The sequence below is a fragment of the Pleurodeles waltl genome, chromosome 5, assembly GCF_031143425.1.
Source record: "Pleurodeles waltl isolate 20211129_DDA chromosome 5, aPleWal1.hap1.20221129, whole genome shotgun sequence".
NCBI classification, from domain to species: Eukaryota; Metazoa; Chordata; class Amphibia; order Caudata; family Salamandridae; genus Pleurodeles; species Pleurodeles waltl.
The window spans coordinates 1,187,637,954-1,187,664,139 of NC_090444.1; the positions used below are offsets into that span (position 1 = coordinate 1,187,637,954).

At 44.0% G+C, this 26,186-nt stretch overlaps 1 protein-coding gene across 5 annotated transcripts in view; it reads left to right on the forward strand.

Moving 5' to 3' along the window:
* CRYBG1 (crystallin beta-gamma domain containing 1) overlaps positions 1–26,186 on the forward strand; it is a 785,716-nt gene that overhangs the window by 560,175 nt on the left and 199,355 nt on the right. For 4 of the 5 annotated variants that reach the window (XM_069235429.1, XM_069235430.1, XM_069235433.1 and 1 more), the window contains 3 exons: positions 11,476–15,457; positions 15,621–15,668; positions 15,770–15,888. In XM_069235429.1, coding sequence (XP_069091530.1) covers positions 11,476–15,457; positions 15,621–15,668; positions 15,770–15,888 — 4,149 coding nt within the window. The remainder of the gene's footprint in view (positions 1–11,475; positions 15,458–15,620; positions 15,669–15,769; positions 15,889–26,186) is intronic. The other variant, XM_069235431.1, reaches the window with a different exon arrangement.

Here is a 26,186-nt window from a genome sequence, read left to right on the forward strand (position 1 = left end):
TGGTAGGAAAGACCACTGCTCTCACTCTATATTCGATTACTCTTTTTGGAGTTGAGCTCCTTCCTTGAAACTTTGTGGATTAGATGAAACGGAATGAATATGTGAGGCAAGTCTGGGGGGGTTTGTGAGTTAGTACTTTGGGTAACATCTTGACTCTTGCAGGTGCAATCGGTGCACAGCTGTTCTATTATTTTGTAGCACAGGCGGCTCTCTTTTCCATGTCTGCTTCCATGTCGCCCTCTGTGGTCTCAAATGTCTTTCGAGTTTCTTCTTTTCGCCATCATTTTCAACCATGGCAAATTCTCTAAATGACCAGGCAAAAGTGCCACGCCTAAGGTTGACGCACAAAGATGTGTCCAGTTGGTTATGAGCAACAATGTACTGTCTTAGATGCAGCTTCTGCATGCCTGAAGCCCCTGCCACTTTCCTTGTCACCTCTGTAGGTTTGGTTCTCCTAGAGCTCAGTGTCTCTTATGCAGCTGGGGCAAATTGCACGCCACTGCCAGGGGCGCAAACCATTAGTTTGCCCTTTTCCTGGGTACTTCTCACATCTGCTGAAACATTTCCCAAAGACTACCCGTTCAACCCACCCTATATTTGCCAGCAGGGATAAATAAAGGAAAATACAGAAATTGTACCAAAAAAGAAGAAAGCGAGAAACCCAGTGGTAACAGGTTGCAGTTGCACTGTTATCCTTGAACCAGGGTGCAATTGATCACTACCTACCTTATGACTACGAGAAGTTGGGTCGTAGCAGTGCCACAACGATAGAACATTAGAGCAGATGAAGAATGTAATAGAGTGCTGTCACTGATGGAGAGTGAGACTTGCTCTTCCTCCGCCGGTGCCGGCATGCTGTCATTTAATACTTTCTTACAGTGATGTGGGTTAGCCAGCGCCTGTGATACATACCTTTTTTCAATAGTGCTCCAGGTGTGTTACGAGATGATACCTAGCGCTGTATATAATATCAAAATATATAATACCCATTCTTAGAAAATAAGTCTGTACCATGAATCTATGTCAACCGTTGCTAAGACTCCCAGGTGATTCATGCAACAAACCTTCACAGCACAAATTAGAGAGTAAAGTTTGATATAGAGGAAAAAAAGAAGCACTGTGTGCAGGTTCCAGCACCACCATGCTCAGTGTCTTCTTTTGATTAGCACCATTGTGATTTAGTTCCTTAGCACTGGTAGTGGCCTGCAATGTAAATTGTAAACACGCATAGGCAAAGCAACTGGCATGGTGTGTTTTTCAAATTTCACTTCAGAATTTAAATTCCCTATTGCGCATGATCCAGACAAAAAACATAAAACAGATGATTAGCTGAAGGTACTTAAAGAAGCCTACCAGCTGTTTGATAGCTGTCAGAATTTAAAAGGAAAATCCTTGGCATTTACTTTCCAAAGTTTACTTTCCAAACAAATACTAACTTGAACAAAAGCTCTAGTCTTATGATGCCTGCACCAGTCTAGGGAGCAGATTTATGGGCCTCCGGGAGAAGACATTTTTCTACTCACTCTTCTGCCTCAAACACTTCCCAGGGCTGTAAATGCTGGCTTTGTTTGGAAAGATTTTCGTGAAACATGTGGAATGCAGGTGATAAAAGGAACCAACGTTAAGAAGTCTTATCTAGTCAACCCCGCAAAAAATATACTTGTTGTTGTACTTCATGGTCGAGCTGTGAGAGATGTGCAGGGAAAGGGATGATGGGGAAGCAGCACGTGGGGGAGAGAGAAAAAAACATGTGGGCCCTTGGAGTGCTCAAAGAAAAAAAAATGTTCCTTGATGTGAACCATAGAGGTTTACATGTCTTTAATTCAAGAGGTTGGTAAAGAAGCTGTACTTCAGAGCACTGCTGAACACAAGAGGAGGAAGGAAAAAACATCAAATAAGAAGTAACACTTATCATATGTTGGCTTTCATGTCAAACAAGATTGACATGGAAGCCAACACATGATAAGTAATGGGCTGACTTAGAGCCCACTCTTAGTATTGGTATATAGGTCTTCGAAGACAGACAGTAGAACGCTTTCTGTAGGCAAAACCGAAAATCGAAGTTGCATGACTTTGTTCAAGTTCACCAGCTCCTGTTGTGACAAACATCAGGCATTTGGCTGCCTTAGTAAAGCAGGGCAAGATTGAGAGTGTATGCAACAACCCCTTATCTAAAGGAGAATTTGAGGAAGTAGCATTAAAGGTGTAGGTCTTTTCTTTGTCCCCTGCTTCTCCATTTTGAAAGTATACAACAGCAAGTACACTGCAGATGATCTAGTGTGCAGAGGTAAAGACATTTCCTTCAAACGTGTAATAATTATTTTGTAACTCCTTCTGCCCCACTCTGTCTCCCGTTAGTCTTCGTGTCATCACTTGGAATAGAATCCATACGCTCTAATTTTGTAAAGGTATGTACTAAGTGTCAACCTTCATAAATTAACTTGTGAAATAAAATCATTAAATGCTGACTTACACTTGTTAGAATGAGTGAAAACCTTCAGTTGAAACATTTGAGCTGTTTAAAGTCAGAAGGATATGTACTGAACCAGTTTAAAAATAAAAATCTTGAAACCGTTGCCAGTCGGTGTCTTGCTACAAGTCGCAGCAGCAGATAAGTGCCAGGTTATTCTACACAATTTCTAGAACGGCATAGTTGTGATCGAGCAGTGTGTAGAGAGGCACTTAGAGAACTCCTTAAAGTTCATTGATTCTACTTGCTGGTCATGATTGTTGTTTTGAGAGTTCTTTGTTGTCTTCAGATCAATTCCATTTCGAGGTATAGCTTGGTTGTTTTAAAATTTGCTAGGAACGTACTGATTGTGATTTTTTTCTTTTTCTTTAAGAAGATTGCAGCTGCAGTGCCTCTTTCCATATCCTACTAATCCTGTTTCTTCAGTGTATCACAACCCTCAAGTCATGTGCACTTCCCTATTACGAAACGAACCACAAACCCTGAACAATACCCCCCCAGCCCACAACAGAACAGCACATCTGTCACTGAAACTTGGACAAATCTTTAAACCTTAAAACAATAACCATGTCATCCTCTGAAGCATAACCCACCACATCTTCAGCATGTCAAACACATAAAGAAGTGGTTTGACAACATCTACAAACTGGCACATGTACCAGCAAGCTGAGTGTGTTAGTTATCACAGCATGACCTCACACCTTGACACCGTGTCTTCCTAAGGAACTGTGTCTTTTTCTTTTTAAGGCTTTCAGCCAAGTGGTAGTTTTTCGGAGAGATTGCTGTCCTTTTCTCCAGGCCCTGGAGCACCATAAGCTCTGCTCTTTGGCTTCCTGTTCCATCACAACACACATTTTGAAAGCTGTCAAATCAAGGCTACATTATTGCATCCCAAGTCCACCTTAATTCATAATTTTTGCTTTGATGTCTACTTCTTTTAGGTCTCAGCAGAGAAGTTCCTATCTGCATGAATAAGACTGTAATGTGATTTTGGAGGCCAATTGGCTTGGTGACGTGACCTCTGAGCTACATCTGGTCAATGTCCATTTGCACACAGAGAGGTGGGATTGGTCAATTGTGAGAGAGCTTCTTCCAAACATCATCAGGATCTATGCAGTACAATGAGAAGTGTGTGTCTCTTGATTTCTGGGTGCACAATAATCAAACTGAGATTTGAGAACTGAGATCCATCAGATCAGTAGCTCTTGGCTGCTTCCTTCTTTCAAGGTTGTACATGTTAGGAGAAACCTTCCTTGGACTTTGGTCATTTTTGGACTTTTGGCTGAAGTTCAAGAGTATGCAGTATTTTTGTGAGCATGGCCGCTGGTCAATTCTCCCTGTTTTCATTGGATTCTGGGGGTTAGTAGATTTGAGTGGATTGCACTGTTTACTACATGGCTAACACCTCTTCTGTTTGTCTTGCCTTTGTTGCATGTGGTTTCCAGTCTTGTCTTGCTTTTGTTTCTTAAGATCCCCAGTCCTTTCAACCAGATTCAAAGTGCATTTATGCAAATGTTAGTAGTTGTTGCCTATTCAGAATGTATATGGGTTTTCCTGCTTTGTTTGTGAGTGGGCAGTGAACTCTAAAGTTTTTTCTGCATAGGCACTTTAGCCCCCTGTAGTATCTGCTTCCCCGGCCTTTTCTTTCCATCAGCTGGGACTACTAGCCTCAAATTTGATAGATCAGGACTTTTTCGTCAAGGACTGCATTAAGGCAATTATTCTCTACCCTGACCTGATGGAAAATGTCTAAAAAGAATTGGGAACATCCATCTGGGCCTTACATGGGATTTGTTTGAGCTGTGTCTGCCATTGAGGAAGTATGAAGTTATCTTAAAGAGATTTTGCGTTCTTTGATCCAGTGAAATGTTGTTTGCTAGGGTAATATTATTGCTAGTAGGAGCATAACGCTTGGATTACTTAACGTGAATCTTCAGTGGCATAATTTTCTCTTTCTGTCTCACTCCTTAAGACCCCGCACTCTTTATTAGGCGGTTTATTTCCCCCTTGATCCCTGACCATTGTGGTACTAGGACTGGTTGCTTTCTGAAGAGAAGCACCCTCTTTTTTTGGCATGGTTTCCCCCCATGTTTTGCCTGCTGTCAGTATGCTTGGACTGTTTTCACTGGGATCCTGCTAAGCAGGACTCCAGAGATTCTGCTCTTGCCCTCTAAATTTGGCTGCTTAGGACTTTGCATACACCACAATTGGTATTCTGGTGCACTCATATAAGTTCCTAGTATATAGTACTTTGGTATCCAGGGCATTGGGGCACCAGGGGTTCCCCATGGTCTGCAGCAGGTATTGTGCCACCCATGGGAGCCCAGGCAAATGTGTCTGCAGGCCTGCCATTGCAGCCTGCATCAAAAGGTGCATGCACCCTTTCACCACAGGTCACTGCACCAGGTCACTGTAGGTCACCCCAATGGGAGGCCCTCCCAGCCGTGATGGCAGGGTGCAGGTACCCATGTGTGAGGGCACCCCTGCATGAGCAGAGTTGCCCCAACAAACTCAACTTCCATTACACTGTACTTCGTGAGTGCGGGAAAGCCATTTTACCCGTGTACTGTACACAGGTCACTACCTATTCCAACTACATAATGGTAACTCCAAACCTGGGCTTGTTTGGAATCAAACATTTCGGAATCATACCCCAATGTTGTTGCCAGTATTGGTTGTATGATTCCATTAACTCTGGGTGCTCCTTAGAATGCCCCCAGCATTGCTCCTATCAGTCGTCTGGGGGTTTCCGAGCATCCTGCGCTGCTGCCACCCCTCAGCCAGGTTTCTGCCCTCCTGCTGCTTGACCAGCTCAGGTAGAGGAAGGCAGAACAACGGTTTTCCTGTGGGAGAGGGCGGTAACACCCTCTCCCTTGGAAATTGGTGTTACATGGCTTGGGCGGGGTAGCTTCCCCAAATCACTGGTATGCTTTGAAGGACACATTTGGTGCCTTCCTTGCATAAACCGGTTTGCACCCTTCCAGGGACCCCTCTGGACCCTGCGATGGCGTGAAACTCTACAAAAGAAAGGGGAGCGACCACTCCCCTATCCATCACCACACAAGGGGTGGTGCCCAGAGGTCCTCCAGGTGGCCAGTTAATTCTGCTGTCTTGAATCAAAGATAGGTAGAGGCTCCTGGGAGCATCTGAGTGGCCAGGTCAGGCAGCTGACGTCACAGCCCCTCTTGAAAGGTGGTCACCTTGCAGGGGACCAAGCCCCCTTCCTTGGCTATTTAGGGTATCCCTCTTGGGTGGATCCTCAGATTCGACATGCAAGATTCCAGCAGGACTTCTTTGCATTGTTTACTTCATCTTTTGGCCACTGGAACCGCAACTGGACTCTGCAGGAACCAGCAGTCTGCAACTTCAGCGATGACTCCACTTTGCAACATTGTTTCTCCGACTCCTTCCAGCAATTGCAACATTTCCTCGGCTGTGCATCCTCTGTGGTCGACGAGACGCTAGCCTGCACCAAGAAGTAAGAAGGAATCTCCCTTGGAGTGAAGGAGTCACTCCCCTGCATCTGCAGACACCAACTGCAGCGACGACTGGCTGCATGGATTTGCTCTCCGCCGGAACTGCATGCATCCTGCATCACAGGTGGTGGTCTGGAGTGGTCACCTTGGACTTCTCTGCCAGCTGTCCAACTTGGGAGACCGTAAGACCCTGCCTCTCCTTGCAGGACAGTAGCCCTGTGCACCACGACTCTGGCAGCTACCAAGGCTTAATTCTTCAAACTTTGTGTAGCCCCAGCCCCCAGCAGTTATTCCTGCCAAGCACAGTCTCCTCTCTGCTGCTCTAGCGATGTGGGACTCCTCTTCAGTTGTGCTGAGTAGGCCTCACTGCGACTTGCTGTGCATGCTGCCAGCGGGTTGCTTCTGGGGGCTGCATCCTCTTCTGGTGACTCTCCCGACTGCTGAGGGTCACCCCGGACTCCCCTCCTTGGGTGGAGTCCCCTAGGCCTTTCTGGTCCTCTTCAGCCTTGCAACTCATCTACTTTTGGATTTGCCAAGGCTTGTATGTGGTCGTCCTGCACCACTGAAACCCAAAAACCGACAGGGGAAACCATCTGCATCACTTCAGGGACTCCTCTTCAGCTCCTGTGCTGCACAGCTGGTCTTTGTCCCCTGTCGACATTGTCCTGCATCCACAGAAGGGTGGGTAGTGGCTCCTGCCACAACCGGACACTCCATCACAAACTGGACTTGGTCCCCTTCCTTTGCAGGTCCCTTACTGCCAGAATCCACCTTTTGGGTTCTTCCGGTCTGGTCTGGGTCTTGCACAATCCTTTTCTTAAGTCCTCCTGTTGGTTTTGAGGAAAACCAGGTACTTACTTACCTGTGCTCTCCTGGTCGCTGGGAGTCACTGTGGTACTCACCTCTTGGGGGTTCCTAGTTCCTCCAGCTCTCCTAGAACGATTCCACATTCTTGGGTGGGGGGCTGTATCTTGCATTCCCATTCTTAGTACATGGTTTGGCCCTCCCCATAGGGCCTACACTATTTTCTAAAACGTTTGCCAATTCTTGTTGTTTTTATGCTCCTTACTGATTACTATTGTGTATATAATCAGCGTGTTTACTTACCTCCATTTAGGGGCACTGCCTAATAGTATTCTAGTATTTGTGTTACCATAATAAAGTACCTTTATTTTTGTAATACTGTGTGGGTCTTTTATGTGTGATAGTGCTGTGTGACTGTAGTGGTATTGCATAAGCTTTGCATGTCTTGGCTGCTTATCCACAGCTACCTCTAGAGAGCCCTGGCTTTCTAATCAATGCCTGCACTTCACTGATAGGGGGTACCTGGCATAAGGTGATAAAGCCATAGGTGTTCACCACACACCAGGCCAGCTTCCTACACTTTCTAGTTGGGACCTCTCTTTTTAGTGTCTCTGTGTTCTGCAGAGGGGCCTACTACTTTTTTGCTCTTGAGGTGTTATTAGGCAGTGGTGGGTCTAGCATGCCATGAGAATCTCTCAGCAGTAAGGACTGGGTACTAGAGTAAAAAAAAAAAGTTTCTAGTGAGTATTCCCAGCATTCATAATTCAGCTTCTCTGGTTTGATTTTGATCTGCCAAACCAGTGTGAAAACGTGCGTTTTCTGTGTGTAACAAAAAAAACAACCACCTAAGAATGCCAAAGGCAGATTTCTCGCTTAACACATTTTGCAGCTACATCTGATAGAGGCTGTGTTAAAGTATTGTACAGCAGTTGCATGTGACTTTTTGTGTGTTCAGCAAAAAAAATATAAAAAAGCTTAGTGTCGGGATATAGACTGGGCATTTTTTCAAGTTGGTATTTTCACAGCTAATTGTTAATTGCGTAAAGAGAATGAACGCAGCAGATCACACGAAAAGAGAAGTATCGCGTATGCGGAAAATATTCTTTAGATACCAGTCTGGCGAGCCCTTTATATACCGTGCATTTCTGTTGAGCGGATTCGGTGACAGCCTCCTTGTGCGTAGCCTGTCGCTGCATTGCTGCCAGCCAGGCCAGAGACTCTTCGAGAAACGTCCCATTTCTCCGGTTCGCGCTTTTAATTATTAAAGGCGCATTTATACATAATTTACGGATGTGACTGCCCGAGGCTGAGATGCTGGGCTCTAATTAACACAGTCCAGGGTTCAGCGAGCAGTCGGCGTTTGCAAGGCCACTTTACTTCGCATCCCATTTCCCTGTAAGACTAGATTTCTTTCTTGGCCTCAAAGTGAAGCTTTGTTTTTCGTGCCGTTGCTTCCTGACGACCCCCAGGGAGCAAGCTCGGTCTTAACGTTTCACTTTTTTACCTGGAGCGGCTGACCTGTGTGAGGCCAGCCCCCGGGGCAGATTGTGTGACATAGTGAAAGAAACACATGATTTAACTAACTCCCTGTAGGATGTTCCTGCCAGTGTGCAGGAGGATCAAATTATGAGAATAGGCCTCGATGAGGGTTTTGAGACCAGTGCCAGGAAAGAACGGTTGCACTGTGACAAACACGTCGAAGTAACGTCTTCTAAGGGGAAGCAGATGTGGGTGTGTTCTGGTTAGTATTGTTTCCCAGTTGAGCGTTTTAGTCTCATTCTTTCCGTCCACCCACTCAGACCGCAGTCGTCCTTCGGCCGGGAGATACACACATTCGGGGATTCTGCAGGAGTTGCTGCGCCGTTCTCCGTCCCTATGAATTATTCTGCCATTTTTGCTGGCTGTGGTACTTAACTAGCCCAGGGACCTGTGTATGCAAATCCCGGAAAGTGTTAGTACTGATCTGTGACCACACGAGCTATACCCTCCCGAGGCAGCTGTAACGCGAGATTCATTGTGCATGCCTTTCCCTCTGTCGTTGTGACTTTCACTTTATAAGTAAATGTTGCCGTCACGGTAAAACTGCGCGGGCTCCATTCGCAATGCTGTTTCCAATGTAGATTCCACGTAGCATTTTACAACTGGAAAACCATTTAGTTACCATTGAAAAAGTGTTTCCATTAGTACAACGATTAAGTGGCACGTCATCATTTTGTGTGTGTGTGTGTGTGTGTGTGTGTGTATCCAATACTAATTTGGCGTAGCAGGGCAGGAATGCCCTGAAAGTTTCTGCCCACCCATAAAGGCCTTGTTTCCTGGAAACACGCAAACGTTTCTCGATCGTTTCCAACCATGGAAACCGCTGGCTGTTTGCTTCTGACTGGCTCGGTCAGAGTCATCTGTTTTCAATAAGGCAAAACGAAAGGAAGACCTACAATATCGGTGGACGTGCATGGGAACGGTTTCTACACAAGGTAAACATTTTCCCTTTGTAGAAAAAAATAAAGTGCACTTAAACGCCAGCAAGACATTTTCTCAAGTATTTACAAATGCGGAAACCTTTTGGGAGTCCAGAAAAATATGTGAACTTCAAACATAGGAGGGAACTCACAAGGGTAAATTCCCAATTGTTTTATGGGAATCCGTCTCTCAGAAGTTATAGTATTCTGTAAAGCCACAGAGATGCTGATGGAGGAAGAGCCATAACTATTCGTTTACCACTGATAAATCCACCGAGGGAAGAGGGTCAAGACCTCAGAAGGCCTTTGAAACCAACATGACATCTGTCTCTTCACCAGCTTGCAAATTCGATTTGCAGTTTATATATGGCTATCTTTTTTAGAAATTTTTGTCTTCATTTTATAGATAGCCAAAACATTCAGCTTATGCTGAACTAAGCATACTAAATATTAGTTCACAATTGGCAGCTTGCGGTAGTATACAAAGCTGTGAGCAAATCATCACAAAGATGCTAGCTAATAAATTCACATTTCGTGTACCAGTTTTCTACGAGCCCGACCTGGATGAATATTACAGCTAGGTAACAGTTCACGCTTGAGGTTCAGCCCTTTTTTCATCATTGAGTATTTCAGCTGGCAGTTCATGCCACTTGCGTAAGACCTCCAACATTGACATATAGATTCCGTCTGCCATCAACCATTCTCTCGCATCACACTTCCATGATTCAAGAGATGGTTGTAGCTGCTGTAACATTGTGTCTCTTTGCTAATAGTAAAGATAGGGCCCCGTGTTTAAAGGTTACAATTTCCCTTCCCTGGTGTAGGGTGTAGACCCAGAATTCTTTCGTTTATGGAGAGAATGATTATGGCATTTGCAGCCTTCCTCACGGCTTTGGTTACACTCCAGCAATATTCTTTCACATTTGAGCCTGCCCATATTGTGCAGGAAGTGAGCAGCTTTTTGATGACACATTTGGCAGCCATCAGTTCAAGTTGGGATACTTCAGCTAGTATAGATGAAGTAAAATAGGCTCAGTGCAACAACCCAAACAATGGTAGATCAACATTCTGTCTTAATGGTTGAGTGTCCACCAATTACCCTTTCCTATTTCTTTTGGATTCATAAAGTTCCATGTTGAATGTCTTGTAGATTGCAGGAGCCATCTTCTACCTGGCTTAAGTGTTCAGAGTTTTAACCACGTGGATGACTCACGTGGATTCCTATGAGCATTTCAAGGAAATTCGGGCAGGCTTAGTTAGTTAAGCATTGATTAGGAAGTGGCCCGCTAAGCTCCCAAATTGGCACCTACCTTCTTCAGATGTCAAAAATATAACCTCATTATTCAGGTCTGAATCACCTGACACCGTCCCGCATTTGTGTGCAGATTGTAAGGTTAATTTGAGAACTAGAAACAGAAAAACGCAATGCTAACATGTTGTATATGGTGTCTGTTAAAGTTATGTACTTGATATTTGTGTAGCACATGTTATTGTGCTCTTGCAGCCCAGTTTTCTTGTCCGATAGACAGCAAAGGTGTATAGTTGTTTGGTTCTTAGTGTAAGAAGTTATGGTGGCGTGTATGAGTCTAATACGTAAAGTGCTCAGAGTTGTGTTCTTGGATGCTGCTCCTACATATGCAGGGCGTCCAAAAAATATGAGGACCGCACAGGTGTTTAGGTTTACAGTGGTTACTTTCTCAGCGGGTTTAAAGTTATGTTAACATTTTTCTGACTGAACTCGTAGTGAATATTATTCGAAACCATATTTTAATTGTAATCACTCCCGTTGGGGACTGTTTTTGTCTTTGATCAGTCTGACGTTCCTCTGATTATTGTTAAAATTTGGCTCCCTTTGGATTCTGAAATTCAAATACTGATGGAGCAAATACAAATCATTTAGTTTCTAAAAGCTATTGGTGCTATTGACCTGAACCCAACATAGGAACTAGCCAAGTAGTAACTGCATAATAATTACTACATAATCACTGCATAAAAGAGAACGAATAAAGGGCTAATAATGCAGTACTTTCACATGGTAATTCAGTATGAGCTGGGACTGCTTAGGAGGCGTTGTGCAGGTGTATTGCTAAATGTGTCATTCAGGAGACAATCATTGGTACTGCAGTTTTGAGGATGTGTATGGTCCTACTGGTTAGAGATTGTCTATTGCCTATTTTTTAGACACTAACGTACGTCTTTATGTAGAATATATTTTCTGTGCATAACTTAACAATCTTCTAACTGTATTTTAATATATTTTTTACAGCCCAGTAAAACCCAAGAATGTGGATTTAAATCTTAAAACCAAACGTGCAGAGAGCTTGGAAAGTGTGGAAGAAATTGGTGTTGAACAACAGATAAACAGGGGAAATACTGCCAACAAAATCTCCTTGTTTGAAAATAGAAGCAGCAGCCAAAGCCACAGGCAGATTGATTTCTATGCCACAAAGAGTATTCCACTGACCAAAAAGTTTGTCGGTCGAGCGAAGCTGAAGTTTGGAAAACAAGCAAAGGAGTCTGAGCCGGTAGATCAATCTGCAAGTAAACAGAGCAGTTCACAGAAGTCTCCAGAAGATGAACAACCGGTCGGAAAAACATTACATGAAATAAAACTAAAGTTTGAAACAGCTATGGAAGTGGATACTGTGGATAAAGCAGAAGTTGGGAAAGGTACATCGCCAAGGAAGAAAGGGAAAGGTGGAAGTCCGCAACCTGCCCAATTACAGAAACCAGATTTCCAGGATTTTTCGTATTCTCAAGCCAAAACTGTTAGCCCTGCTAAAGAGGATATGGAGCCAAATGCTGCCTCTCTGCCACCTCAACAAATACATGAACAAATAAATGAAGAAATAGGCATGAAAATCAAAGAGCCTAACGCTGACCTTACTCAAATTACGCACCCTCCAGTGGAGAGCAACACCGAAACAGGAAACACCAGCACACTTCATGAAGCAGATTCGTCTCAGGTAAACAGCGTACTTGCAGAAGTGACTTCATCACCCCTCAGCATCTCAAGTAAGAACTCTGAAGTAAGTGCAGTTGAACAAGTCAGTATATGTGTTGAAACCGCAGACAGCACAACAAAATCTCAAGACACTAAAACCAGTGTGAAGACCCCCACAAGAAGAGGAGAGAGATCAATGGGTAAAAAGAATGAGCGTCAAAAAAAGAAACAACCCAGTGGATCTGAGGTGATTGCTTTACCAGAGCATGTAAAAGTGCAGCAGCCAATGGAATCTACAGAAAAGGGCACAAGGAAGGATGATGTGAGTGGCAAGCCGATTACGGAAAGGGCAAATGAATCAGTTGCATCAACAAGTGATACTGAATCCACACCTGTAAAAACTGATGTCAACCATGGAGAAAAAACTTCCAGCAACAGTCCGGATAGCCTCACTAATAGTAAAATTGAAAAGAGGATAAAATACCTGGATGTAAATCTGTCTGTAGAAAGTCAAACATCTGAAGGAAATACCACATCACCCAAAAATGAAGCCAATACCATACAGGAAATAACTAACACCCACAAACCAATGGACAGCAGTTCACTTGATCAGCCAAATATCAGCCTTTCCGAACAGGCGGTCATAATCCATGGGTCAGTGTCTAAGATTCCTGTACAGCAGATCACCACAAATAGTGTGGATGCTGATGTGGCACTTGGGTGTGAGGCACGAGCCACACCTGATTCAGATATGCTGGAATTAGCAGGGAATACCAAGGAAAGCGAGCTAAATGCTTTTGAGACCAGCACAAAAAAACTCAGTTCAGAAACTGAAGACAACCAGAGGAATGCAGAAGTGGAACAAAATCAAAGCTCAGTTGCTGGTTCGAGTGAAAACACTAACAAGGAAATATTTGAAAATGGCGGGGGTGCAGCAGATGATTCAAATGCAAGTGCATTTATCTCTACTCGTGAGAGTACACAACATGAGCAGCTATTCTGTGGAGAAAATGCAGTAACTAACTTCGGAGAAAATGCAGTAACTGACTTAAATGACAGTACTTATGTCACTCGCAAGGAAAGCACAACAATAGACGTAACTGAAACCAACACACAATTATTCACTAACTCTGGAACTCCGCATGACAGTGAGCTACAGGCTTCACAAGAGCCACAACAAAGTGCCTTACATGTGCCTGCAGCACGGTTAGCAAGTCCCGAGGAGGATGGATTTCGCTTACAAGAAGGATCTTATCCAGTCACTGGAGATGCAGCACATGTTCTAAGTGGAAGTTTACCCTGTGCTTCTGACACTAAACCAAGTGATTCCATTGAAGCAGTAACTTCTTTCATTCAGCCGTTGCAAGATACATCTGATGTTTCACAAAGCGACGACAAAAATGGAGATTTGGAAATTGGTGAAGCTGGAGTTGATTTACAGATGAAAGAGAAAGATTTACAGTGTTCAGTAGATTCAGAAATACAACCTTTGTCACCAGGAGCCAGAGAGCACAGTGATCCATCAGCAGTGGGAGTAGCACCTCACTCAGAAATTGTATCCAGTGTGCAGCAAAGCGAGGACGACATGGTACATTTGAAGAGTAGAAAAAGTGAGGATAGTTTACCTCACGTTACACCAGTTAAAATGAAACAGAATGATTCATCAATAGACCCAGAAAATATTTCCACAGTGGTGTCTAGCTATGATAATGTGCCAGTTGAAGGTGCCGCCCCATTGCCAAATACAAAAGACCACACATCAGAAAAGTTTGCCCAAAAAGAAATACAGCTCACAGGACCGCAAACGGCCGAACAGGAAGGAGTTCCCCTGGTAAATGGCCCAGTTGACACAGATGAGGAAAAAACGAGCACAGTTTCCCAGAATACAGCAATCCAAACTGCCGAGACCAAATCACTGAATCGTAGTGAAATTAATTCACATGCACGCTCTTCCAAAGAAATGGAACCGAGGGATTATGAGCAGATGTCTGTTGTTTTCACTGAACCTTCAATGAACACCATTCTGCCTAATCCGTACCCCTCCTTGGCAGATTATAAAATAGGGACCCCAAAAAATGAAAATACATTTCAAAATGCTGAAACGTATGCTGCATCATTAGAACACAATATGCCTTTTCAGAAACATAATGTTTCCCTCAAGATGTCTGACCTGCACTCAACAAACTCGTACATTGGCAATCTAGAGAATGGATTTTCTTTTGACAGACCTGGCATGTTCAATCCGAGAAGTCCAGGATTTGTTTTTAATCTTTCTGCTGCTAGTGATGACAGTAATTTAGATTCTTCGAGTGAAATGGAAAGGTTTACAGAAATAATTAGACAGCTAGATAGCCCCATTAGCCTGCCGCAGAAGAGGAAAAAGCAAAGGCCTCCTAGATCACCTCAACCTTCCTTTGGGTTACCTCCAATCCACGAAGATTTTTTAGAGAAAATTATGGATTCTGACAAGTTTACATTTGGATTAGGTAAGAAAGAGAGGGCTACCGATCTAGCACCAGCTTTGATGCTTAAAATGCAAAACATTGATGCTCCCACTAGAGTACGGCCGAAGCGTGCATCCACTGAGCAAAGTTTATTGCTTAGATCCTTAAGGTCTTCTAACAAAGAGGTACCTTTGCCAAATGAAGAAGTAGACGGTAAAGAGAATACTGTTGATGTTACTGATCTGGTAGTCAAGAGGTCTAGGTTAGAAAAAAGCACAATTTTTTCAACCTTGAAATCTCCTCTCGTGGCTACATCAAAGGAGAACGTCTTCTCACCTACTGCAACAACAATCAGCACAATTACTACGTCGTTTGCGACATCTCAGAAAGATTCGTCCTTTGCAAATCCTAAATCCTTTGACACAGTTATATCAGCACAAATGCATCAGGAGCCTGAGGTACCACAAACCGGCATTGTAGGTCAAAGAGAAAGTCCGGATAAGCCATATGATCGTACAAAGAACAGTGAAGTCAACTGTGCAAACTCTTCCTCCACAGACCTTAAAGTACCTAGCTACATGGAAAAGTATTTAAAAACAGATGATGAAAAACGAACCCAAACCTTGGTGAGTGTGTTTCCAACTTCAGATGAAGAATGCAGGAGTCTATCTGAAACTGACTTTGAATTTGCCTCTACTTTTGGTGATAGACAAGATGTTTCTGGCCCTCGAGAAAGTACATCTAAACCACAGCTGACTACATTTACGAGCATAGATGAAGAATTCTCTAACGGACTCAAACCTACTAACCCTTCTGAAACTAACCAAACTAACCAAATGGTGCCATCCTTTGATATAGAGGTATTTTTATTTTACCTAATACTCTTTTTCCTAAATAACATTATACATGTACTACAAGTAATATTTCATATCAGTTTGATTGTTATGTTTTGTTATGAGTTCTATGCAGTTTTTAGTGTATTAGACAATAATTTGCATTTTTCCCCTCTACCCGATTTGCTAGACATGCATTGAAACTGGCCAAGAGAAAATCAATCCGAGGCCTGGAAAGGTAAGAATGCTGGTTTTTGTTGTCCACTAACTCCAACCTGAGGCATGGATGCAGATTTAGTAACAACCAAAGCGGTTTTGTTTTTATTTTGTTTTCTTCAGGTGGTTATATTTGGCGAACCAAATTTTTGTGGAAACGTTGTCGAAATATATGCTGATGTCCCAGACTGCACCTCTTGGGAGCTGTCACCTGTCATTTCAATCAAAATAGTGAGAGGATGGTAAGAAACACATTGATTTGCCCACCCGTTTGTCAACATTTGGTCATTTTCGTATAAGTTGAGTGTGTAGGGTTGGGTTGAGTGACCACATTTTAAAGATATGAAACTCGGTGGGTAATCTGTTCAGAAGGCCTTCGTTAAATTTAACTCCCACTTTACAAATATTGTCCTGAACAGAGCATATTTTTTGAGGTGTACCTAAAACGTAATGCACCATGTGTACGCTTTCCTAACAGAAAAATAAATTGTCAACAATTAAAAGTAACATTACAACTGTACATCTAAACAAATAAAAGGGCAAATTGTAGTCCTTTTTTGCTTTCCTGTTTGTTTAGATTTTCACGAAAGTTTGGGTTGATGGGCGGTTAGACCCTTAGTAGTGTAGTGGGCTTACTGATTTAGGATAGGACTACTGACCTGTCAGTTGTCTAGGTCCCATTACTGTCCATTGATTGAAGTATAACATTACATCTGTATCCTGCACAACATATAACCATAGCACAAAAATCCTGCACTAAGATGTAGTATTTGCACTTCAGGATTTCCTGTAAACAATCTTATGAACACCATATTCAATAAACTAATCTATTTTTGTGGTTTTCCATTGTAGTTTTTTGGTAAAATATTTTTATTGGCTTTAACTTAATTTATACTTTTGCAGAGAATAGACAAATGTGGTGTAACAAGGATAACAGACCGCTTTAATAGCAATCCATTACATCTAGCACTTTTGTACCTCTCTTACACAATGACAACATCAGATCTGTGCATTTTATCGTAGTTTTCTGTTGCAGACATCCCTCATGAGTGGGGAGAGCTAGTTTCATACAGTGTAAGAAGCCTTGCGTTATGAAAGGGAACGGAGATACCATCTTCTAAGCAATATAAACAAACCAACCTGTGAAAAACAGAAAATCAAAAATACTCAGTGTAATAATTAACTGTGGGGTCGCTGGTGTCCAGAACGTGAATAACACCAAGGTGGGAAACACGCAGCATATCTGAGGAGATGGCATGTATTTGGATCGTCCTGTGTCAGACTAAATGGGTATCATATCAGGTTTCCTGTCCAATTATGGTGTTCGTGGTGGATCAGGTCCTCAGTTGGAATGCCTGTTGGGGGGTGGGGTGGGTTGGGGTGGTGGAGGGGAGCATGTAATTAGCCGCACCTCAATGTCTAGCCTATCTAGTTTAAGTTTGGGCTCTTGTTCCAGGTATCTCCCTGGCATTAATGCTATGTGTCAGCATCGCTGCCCTGCTCTGAATCAGTGGCATCAGTAGGGCACTACCATGTACCGAAAATTTCACTCAGCTGATCAGCCATAGGGTGCCTACGTATCCCCTTTTGTCTTCAGTTTGGAGCACCCCTCCTCTGCCCACCCCGTGACATTTTGTACCCAGTCCTCCTATATAGAACCAACTCTAGCCTTCCAGCTCATCGCGATACAGCATTTAGCAAGAGCCAACATTAGGTCCAGAAACCTAGATCCCACCCCACCCTTCTTGGGTCTCTAGAAGGTGCCCAAAATGCAGGACTCTATTCCTTGTGGAATAGTTTGTCCGAGTGTGAGATGCAGCTTACGCAAAGCCACCGTCCAGAACACCTGGAGAACTGAGCAGCTCCAGGTCATATGGTAGAAGTCTGCATCACGGTGTCTGCACCTTGGGCATCCACCTGTGTCAGTTCCATATATTACTCGGAGTCTGTGTGGAGTGAGGCAAGTCATGTGGAGCAAGTTGAACTGGGTGTATTTGCGCCTGGTGTTACTGGAGACCTTTTTGGGATATGCTAATATTTTGTTACAGTCCCTGTCTGAAAAGACTCTCCCACAGATATTATCCCATTTGGCCCTCAGGGTGTTCAGAGGTTGGCGCTCCATGCTGCCTAATGCTCTATAGAACCAGGTGACCTGTTGGTGTGAAGTGTTAGTAATAAGCACAAAGTATCATGCGTCTTGGGTTCCTCTCTGCGGCACTGCCATAGGGCTGCAAACATTCTGCGTAAGGCTTGATAGTGCAAGAATTGCCCCCCGGCAATGCATACTGCTCCATAATATCTCCCAAAGGTATGAGCATTCCCATTTGGAAGCAATCTCCTCTCAATGTCAACCCTGCGGTCGCCCAAGCAGTCAGGCCGGCAGCAGTAAACAGAGTAACCGGGTCACCGTTTGGTAGACCCACCAAGGATAGCTTTGGGACGTACAGAATCGCCCTATGATTTCTCACTTGACAGCGCCTTCAGGTATATAATGCCACCTGCAGAAGAATAGTCGAGTGGGTGATCCTAACATCCTGTCTAAGGAGCCTTGGGAGAGAGAGGTTTTGGTAAGGGACAAGGCCCATATAATCTAAGGGGCTATGAGTAGAGTCATTTCTAAATTTACTGCAATTGTGCTGCCAAATAATTTATCTTATAATCTGGCACCCCATTCCACCTTCATCCAGTGGGCGTCGTAAGGCCTTAAGCGAAACCCTATGTCTGCCCCATCCCAAACCAGGTCTCTGAGCAGCACATCCACTTGTTCAAACCAAGTAACAGGGATACCTATCAGTAGATTTACAAAGTAATACAAGAGGCGAGGAAGAACCACCATTTTGGATACAGCAACTCGCGCCATCAGGGATAGTTCCAGTGATCTCCAAAAGAAAACATTACCCTTAAGGAACTGATACGCCGTCCCCAAGTTTCCTTTGCGTAGGTCGTCCACTGAATGATAAACATGTATGCCCAAGTATTTAAAGGAAGAGGCCTCCCATTTAAGACCCTCTGGCCTGTCCTAGGGACATGGCATATCAGTGGCACAGGGGAACAGGCAGGTCTTAGATCAGTTCAGGGGAAGGCCTGACACCTCCCCAAACTCCTCAAGTCGTGACAGCGCTTTTATTGCCCTCTCACGCCCTGTGCTACATACACTAGAAGGTCATTGGCGTAAAGCAATATGATGTGCTGGAATTCGTCCACGAGTACTCTCTCCCCATCTCCCTGTGTGCGGAACATTGCTGGAGATGGCAAACAGCAGGGGCAATAGAGGGCAGCACTGTCTTGTGCCCCTATAAATGTCATATTTGAAGGAAGTCATATTCCCAGTCCACTCTAGCAGTTGTGTCTGTGTAGAGTAGCATGAATCACCCAATCCATCCATCCCCTTAGTCCATCTTTTGCATGACCTTAATTAGGAAGTCCCACCTGATAGAATCGAACCCCTTCTCTAGTTCTACCGACACAAGCACAGCATGGGGTTGGGTTTGCATGTCCTGGTGATACAGGACATGGAACAGCCTGTGTAAATCGAGGGCGGTTCTCCTGCTTGGAATATATCTGTTCTGGTCTTCATACACCAATTTCTGCACGTAGGGCAGAGTTCTGTTTGCCAAAATTTGGCCTAGAATTTAGAAAATCATGTTAAGCATGGATCGAGGCTGATAACCAGTAGCTGGCATACCTGTGAATTTGTTCTTGGGAATCCACACTACGAGAGCATCTCTGGTAGACTCAGGCAAGCACCCTACACGTAGTCCAGTTGCATATAGAAGTACTAACTTCAGGGCCAATAGCTCTGTGTCGGTCTTGAAGAATTGAGCTGGGAGGCCGTCTTGGCCTGTCGTTTTGCCAAAGGGCAGCTCTTTGACCACCTGTTTTATTTCCTGTATCATAATGATCCCCCCCTAATATTTCTTTAGCTGTTGAAGGCAGCTGTAGTAACCGTATACATGAAAGACCGTCAGATTGTGCCTGGGCAGGTAGGGTTTTAAGTCACCCATGCAGTCTCATAATACTCCCAAAACTCTTCGTTAATGGGCCTGGGGCATGAACGTGTGACCCAGTGGAAGTGGTCAGATGGGTTCCTGGGATTCTGGGCGTAACAGCCATGCAAGGAGAAGTCCTGACTTGCTTTTCTCTGCATGTCCCTTTGTTAGGTACGTTTTGTAATCAACAAGTTTCAGTCTGTGCAAAATGTCATTGTACTGTTTATATGCTTCACTAAGTTTCAAGTCAATAGTGGGGGTCTGTTCGCTTGCCTGTTTCCAAAGTGTGAGTGGAAGTCTCTAATGTGTAATTCTTTGTGTAGTTCTTGGCGATGGACTGACTCAGGCACTGTCCTTTCTTGAAGGCCTCTTTCTACAGGCACAGATGAGGCAGACCCTTGATTCAATTAAAAGTACTCCGTTATCGTTCTGCGCAGCAATTCTCTATAACTATAATCTTCCAGCGAGGCGGGTTGGAGTCACCACTGGGAAGTTGCGGGTCAATTGACCAGGTGACAGGAGGCTATGAGAAGAGGCCTGTGGCCTGAGAGGGTATACCCCAGATAATCAGTTAGGTGCAAGTAGTAGGAGAAATTGCGCTCCTGACCATGCTGAAGCCGCCACACATCTGTTATTGCCCAGTGGTGTAACCAGTCCCTAAACCCCACTGCAAGCTTTTGGGCCGGGGCCCCCCTGAGGGGTGGAGTGGATTGATCCAGAGTTACAACTCCCACACAGTTAAAATTGCCACCCAGTAAAAGATCTCCCTGTATCAACAAGCCCAGCGGTGCCAACAGCGAGTGGAGAAAGGCCAATTGATCCTGATTTGGGTTGTATCTGGAACAAGTATCACCTTTTCACCCATTAATCTGCAATGAAGCAGGACATATCTCCCCTTTTTGTTGACCAGTTCCCTAATTAGTTTAAAGGGGATTCCGGCCCTAATCCAAATCAATACCATTCATGCGTATGGCTGAATGGGAGGTAGCGTATAGTTGGCCTTGCCACCTCCATCGGACATGCTCTATTTCAACCCCCATGAGATGAGTTTCCTGCAACTTTGCCACCTGGACCCCCCGATGTCACAAAAAACGGTAGGTCTTATAGCGTTTCATCCCACAGATATTCCATGTTATACAATATATATCTTGCAGTGAACCCACCATCTAGGCAGAAATGTTCTCGATTTCCATCTAATGGATGCCACCCCCATCAAGTGTGTTAAGGTGTCAGATGTCTAATTATCCAGTACCCAGAGAGAGTACAAAAAAATCCATAAACAAGCAAGTCAAATCGCCAACTATGAACTTCCTCTCCCCAAGGCCAAATGGCAATGGCCAAGCGCCCAAACATGATAAGTTCCAAAAAAGAAACAAAGTCAGACCCGCGGGTCCACCACACCCTAGGAGTGCGTGTGGCAGTGGGAGGGTGGTGTTCATGAACTGCCAAGTATGAAGTCAATTTGGGCCAGTAAACGTACTTTGCAGCCAGGGCATGGGGCATCCAAGGTACCAAAGATTGGGACTATTTCCACCATCTTCCAGCCTCTGCCAGGCAGCACCCCACTCACCCAGCACACCACGGCCGAATCACTGGGTGTCTCAGTACTTGACAGCAGGCACCTCCTATCCAGGGTGGAATTATATTAGGACCAACAAGCATGATGGCAGTACTGCCGAATGATAACCCCAGCCAGGGGTGTGGCGGAGGAGGACGTCAAATCAAGTCATCAACCGTTTGCGGGATCACCACCGGCAGGTCGTCTTCCCTGATGGTTCACCGACCCGTGTCTGAATCTGTTGCCATTTATTTAGGGTCCATTCCTGATTCATGCTCAGAGCCCCAGTGGGCAGCAAGGTCCACCACCACCTTAATTGCTGCTTCTTTGGTAAGGGCCCTCTAGCCTAGCGTATTCGCAGCAGAGTGTCCCTGTCGCGGAAGTGGAGTAGCTTGGCAACCACTGTGCGCGGTTGTCTTATTAGGTGTGGGTGGCCTCTTCGGTATTCTGTGGGCTCTTTCTAACGCGAAGAAGACAGTGAGTAGAGTCTATACCGTGAGCAATCTGATCCAGTTCTCAAGATATGTCACCACATCTGCCCCTTCAATACTTTCGGGAAGCCCCACTATTAGGAAATTATTCTATCTGTTGCCCATTTCGGCATCCTTAGCTCGGTGCCCCAAAACATGCACTCTGTCTGTTAGGGAGTCAAGTTGGCACACAAAATCTTTCTGTGCCGGACGAACATCCTTGTACCCCTTTTGCACCTCGTGCACATTATCAGCCAGTTTTTGGTGTTCAGCACGTAGCAGGTCCAGGCCCACAGACACCGTGCTTATGTCTTGCTGGAGGGCAGTTTTGGTATCCACTATAGCTGCCAGTGATTTATCAAATTGGAGCTGCATAGAGGATGTCACCCAGTAGTGCTGGTGCCTTTTAATAGATACACTCGAGGAGTCCACAAGGCTGCGGTAACCTCCGTTGTAGGTCCAGCAGCGTCCAGGGGGGGCGGGCCACCTCCTTTCCAGGGATGCATGCAGTCCAGCAGCGCGGCAGGTAGTGAGCCCTCCCATGCGCTTCACCTGAAGGCACGGCCTCGCGCTGAGTTCGCACCAGGTCCAACAGTGGCGATTCTGTCCAAATGAGCTCCAAGTGCGCTCTCTCGTGTCTCATGCCCAGATACCAGCCGCAGCCCCACTGTTCATACCATTCTCCAAGATCAGACCGGTGGTCACAGACAGTAGGCGGCAGACATCCCCGAGGTGGGGCTCAGTCCCAACCCTCCCCCCCCCCCCAATTTCTCCCCTTCCAGAGGGAGTGCAATGAGGAGGAGCCGGCCCGCCGGCATCAGTTTCTGATACAGATCCAGCAATCTCAGCACCAGCCAGCTCACTGCTGTTACACGGCTTTTGTTGGCTCCAAGAACGCCGCTGGATAAGCATCTCCTCTCCTTGCTCTGCTGACAACTTCGGCATCATGCCCCGCTCACACCAGCTTCTCTGGCCACAACCCGACCCGGAGGCTGCACATCACGCAGCCTTGCGTCACAGGTCCTGGCGCCGCCTCTGTCGGTTGTTTCAGCCCTGCATTTCAGTCATTTTCCATTGTAGGTTGCTGCATACACACACACTTAATGTAACAAATACTTCTAATTTTTCTCTTAAACATCATCGGAATTTCAGTATCTGCAATATGTCAGTGGTTCTCCTAAGATTTACTCAGATAGGTTTGGAATGCTCATGAAGCTCTTTGAAAGAAATTGCAAATAACAGAAAGGTGGAGCAGCACGTGCACCCCTACTGTCCATGACTGCACCCTATGTGATACCTACACACCATCATTTGTTCTCATTATCTGCTGGCGCTATGAAGTATTTGTAATTACGTTTGCTTGTTTTCCTGTGTTCATTCATGCTAGCCTCAAGACACTCTTTTTGGATGTGGTGTCGATACAGAAGGCCTTGACAGTTTTTGAATTCATTTCTGCACTCCACCTATTCAAAATTTATAGCTGAGCTGAGTATATCCTGGTGTTTTGAGTTTCACCTTCGTACTGAGCATTAGTAGTTTTCTTCACAAGGAACCCTGCATGTGAGAACATGCCAAATGGATAGAATTGGGATTCACCACATAAGGTGAATCTTATGTTTCGGCAAGAATGCAAGAGCCAAGATCTTCGACTTGGAAATTATGGGAAAGTAAATGAAAACTTCCAAAATCAGCAAAGGCATAGTTAGTATAATCTAAGGGCACCCTCACTTATTACTAGCTGGTCATCTAAACCATTCCGGAGGTAATAATCAATGAACAAACTTACATTTCATACTATTGTCCTTAAAAAAAAAAAAAAACTTCTGATTAGCACCCAATCAGTAAATGTGCTATCCAAGCCAAAATCATGTAACAAAAGTATATATGTTTTCCACATCTATTCAGAAAGATATTCACAATACTCTTATTGGAACTTTGTAAAAGTGTTTTAATAAGACAAATCATGTGTTGCCTGAAATGAAGAAATGTATCTGAAATTATGAAGAGCCTTCACAATATACCCACATTAGTAATTTTGTATCTCCCTAACATCTCTGTTCTTTATGTTGGTGATACTGTCTTTAACAGTGTGGCAAGTAAAGAATACATCACTCGTTTGAAATTAGGAAACTCAGAAACACTGTTCTTTTCTCACTTTGAAATCTAGTAGAGTTGTTTGACTCAGTGCTATTGGAAATAGATGACTATACTAAAGTTAGAGGGCACACTGCATTCCTTGTGTGAAAAGGTAATATATGAAAAGGAAAACTCCCCACAGGATTCATTTTGGGGGGGGGGACGATTTACAAATCTGAAAGTCCAACTGTAGACTCAAAAAGACTTCATTTCGAGGAAAAACAATCCGCACGTGTATGTTAAGGCTCTGTTTTGAAAACAGTTGTAGATCCATGATTGATAGAATTAGAGCAAATTTTGTTATTTTATTTTGCTTAAAGCCAAAACGCAAACTAGCAAGTATGTGACTTAGGCTGTGTGTAGTACTGTCTGGACTTCCGTCATAAGGGAAAAGAAAAAAATTCACACGAATGGACATAAATATTGCAAGGAACAGGAGCTGTGATTCATTAATGTTTCATTGGAGCATTGTCGCATGAGTTCAAGTGAGCTGTAGCTCAAGCAAGGATTTGAAACCTTGTTTCCTGAAATTCATTATAATATTTTTTTGCTACACCTCAAATCCTCAAATCCCCCTGTTTAGATAACTCAATCACAGAGAAAGTAAAGAAGGGTTATACGAAAGATGAGCTGCAAATGCTAGCAGCCCATGTTTATAAATATAATGCAGACTAAAAGTAAACTGCACAGCCTTTTCTCACTGAATATGGTGACTGGCTTGGAAACAGTGCTTCATTCTGTTTGAGTGGATGTAGGTAAGCAGTGTGATCAATGTCATAAATCTAAACGTTGTCTCTTATAAAACAAGGTACCAAGTCTTGACAAGAGATTAGCAAACAACATCAGAGCCTAGCTGATATTTAAGTCCAAAATGTATGCTGGTAACTGGAATTCACAGCGAGGAAAAACGCGTGAGGCTTATTTGCTGCTACTATGGATCACTTCAGTGTTTTTGAGTCCATTGTCTATACCATGTCAGAGGTAACCAAAGGTATCGTATGTCTATAGTAACAAGAACACATGCAAAGCAATAGGTTAGTTGGACCCACCAAAAGGTACGCATTGCTGGCACAACTCCATATTGTGCCCAGTCCTAGGAACCACCCCCGTCCTCAGTAGGATAATAATAGACTGCAGACAGTCGATAGACAGGCCTCCAAAATAATGGTAAGATTTCAGGTGCAATATATGTTCACACTGGAGGAAAATGGCAGATGGCAGTCACTATTTGATTGCTATCTAACACATTAATTGCACATTAGATTATGCAAGGGGTTTCAGTAAAGAAGTGCTCCCTGAAGTAGAGGTTGAAAACGACTCGAATGGTACTCAGGATCGACATTACAAAAAGTTTGTTCATAAAAGAAGCAATGAATATTTAAAACAACCGACAAAATGGTGGCGATAAGAAAACATTTGAAAGGAACATTGAAATGGTACTCATAAAGTGAGGGTAAAGATAGACAATTTCTCTTTACAGGGCACACAACTTTAAGGAAAGACTGGATTCGCTGGTAACCTTTATTTGCTGTTTAAATTGATATTTCTATGTTAATTACCCTTCCACTCATTACAGTTACATATGTGAAGCCTCTTTGCATTTGGAGCATGCAGTGGTCCATAGCCCAGTCTGGTGAATATTTTTTCTGCCCAACAGAGACAAGCAAAATTTAAGTGACTGGTCTTAACTTATTTTGTCTTCTACTGTCTGAATATAATTTCCCTGCCCCTGAGTTGTGTCTGTGAATTGGACCTATAGGGTCTTCTCAGTGGATTGAACCTTTCCCTAATGTTTAACTTTAGGTGAATTGTGGAACAGAGCTATAAAAGAAACTACGGTTTAAGGATTGTGTAAATTACAGAGTATGCCCTCTTTTATAACGTACATCCTATTTGGGCGAGCCTGCTCTTATTTTGACTAGACTTCAGACCAGTCTTCAAGAGAGCCCTCTGGTCATTCATGTAGAATAATCCCATGGAGCACAGTTACATGGATATGTCGGATCTTTTAGGACACATAGGGGGTTATTCTAACTTTGGAGGAGTGTTAATCCGTCCCAAAAGTGACGGTAAAGTGACGGATATACCACCAGCCGTATTACGAGTTCCATAGGATATAATGGACTCGTAATACGGCTGGTGGTAAATCCGTCACTTTTCCGTCACTTTTGGGACGGATTAACACCTCCTCCAAAGTTAGAATAACCCCCATAGTCAAGAAAATACCATCAAGGATATCACTGATCCATGTCCTACAACACATCAGCCCACATTGTGGTACTCTGTGTGAATCCAGACCTGTTTCCTGCAAAGACCTAGTTTGTACCTTTTTGAATTATCCAACCACTTTTTCTTTATTCTTCCTAAATATAAAAGCAATTGGAAGC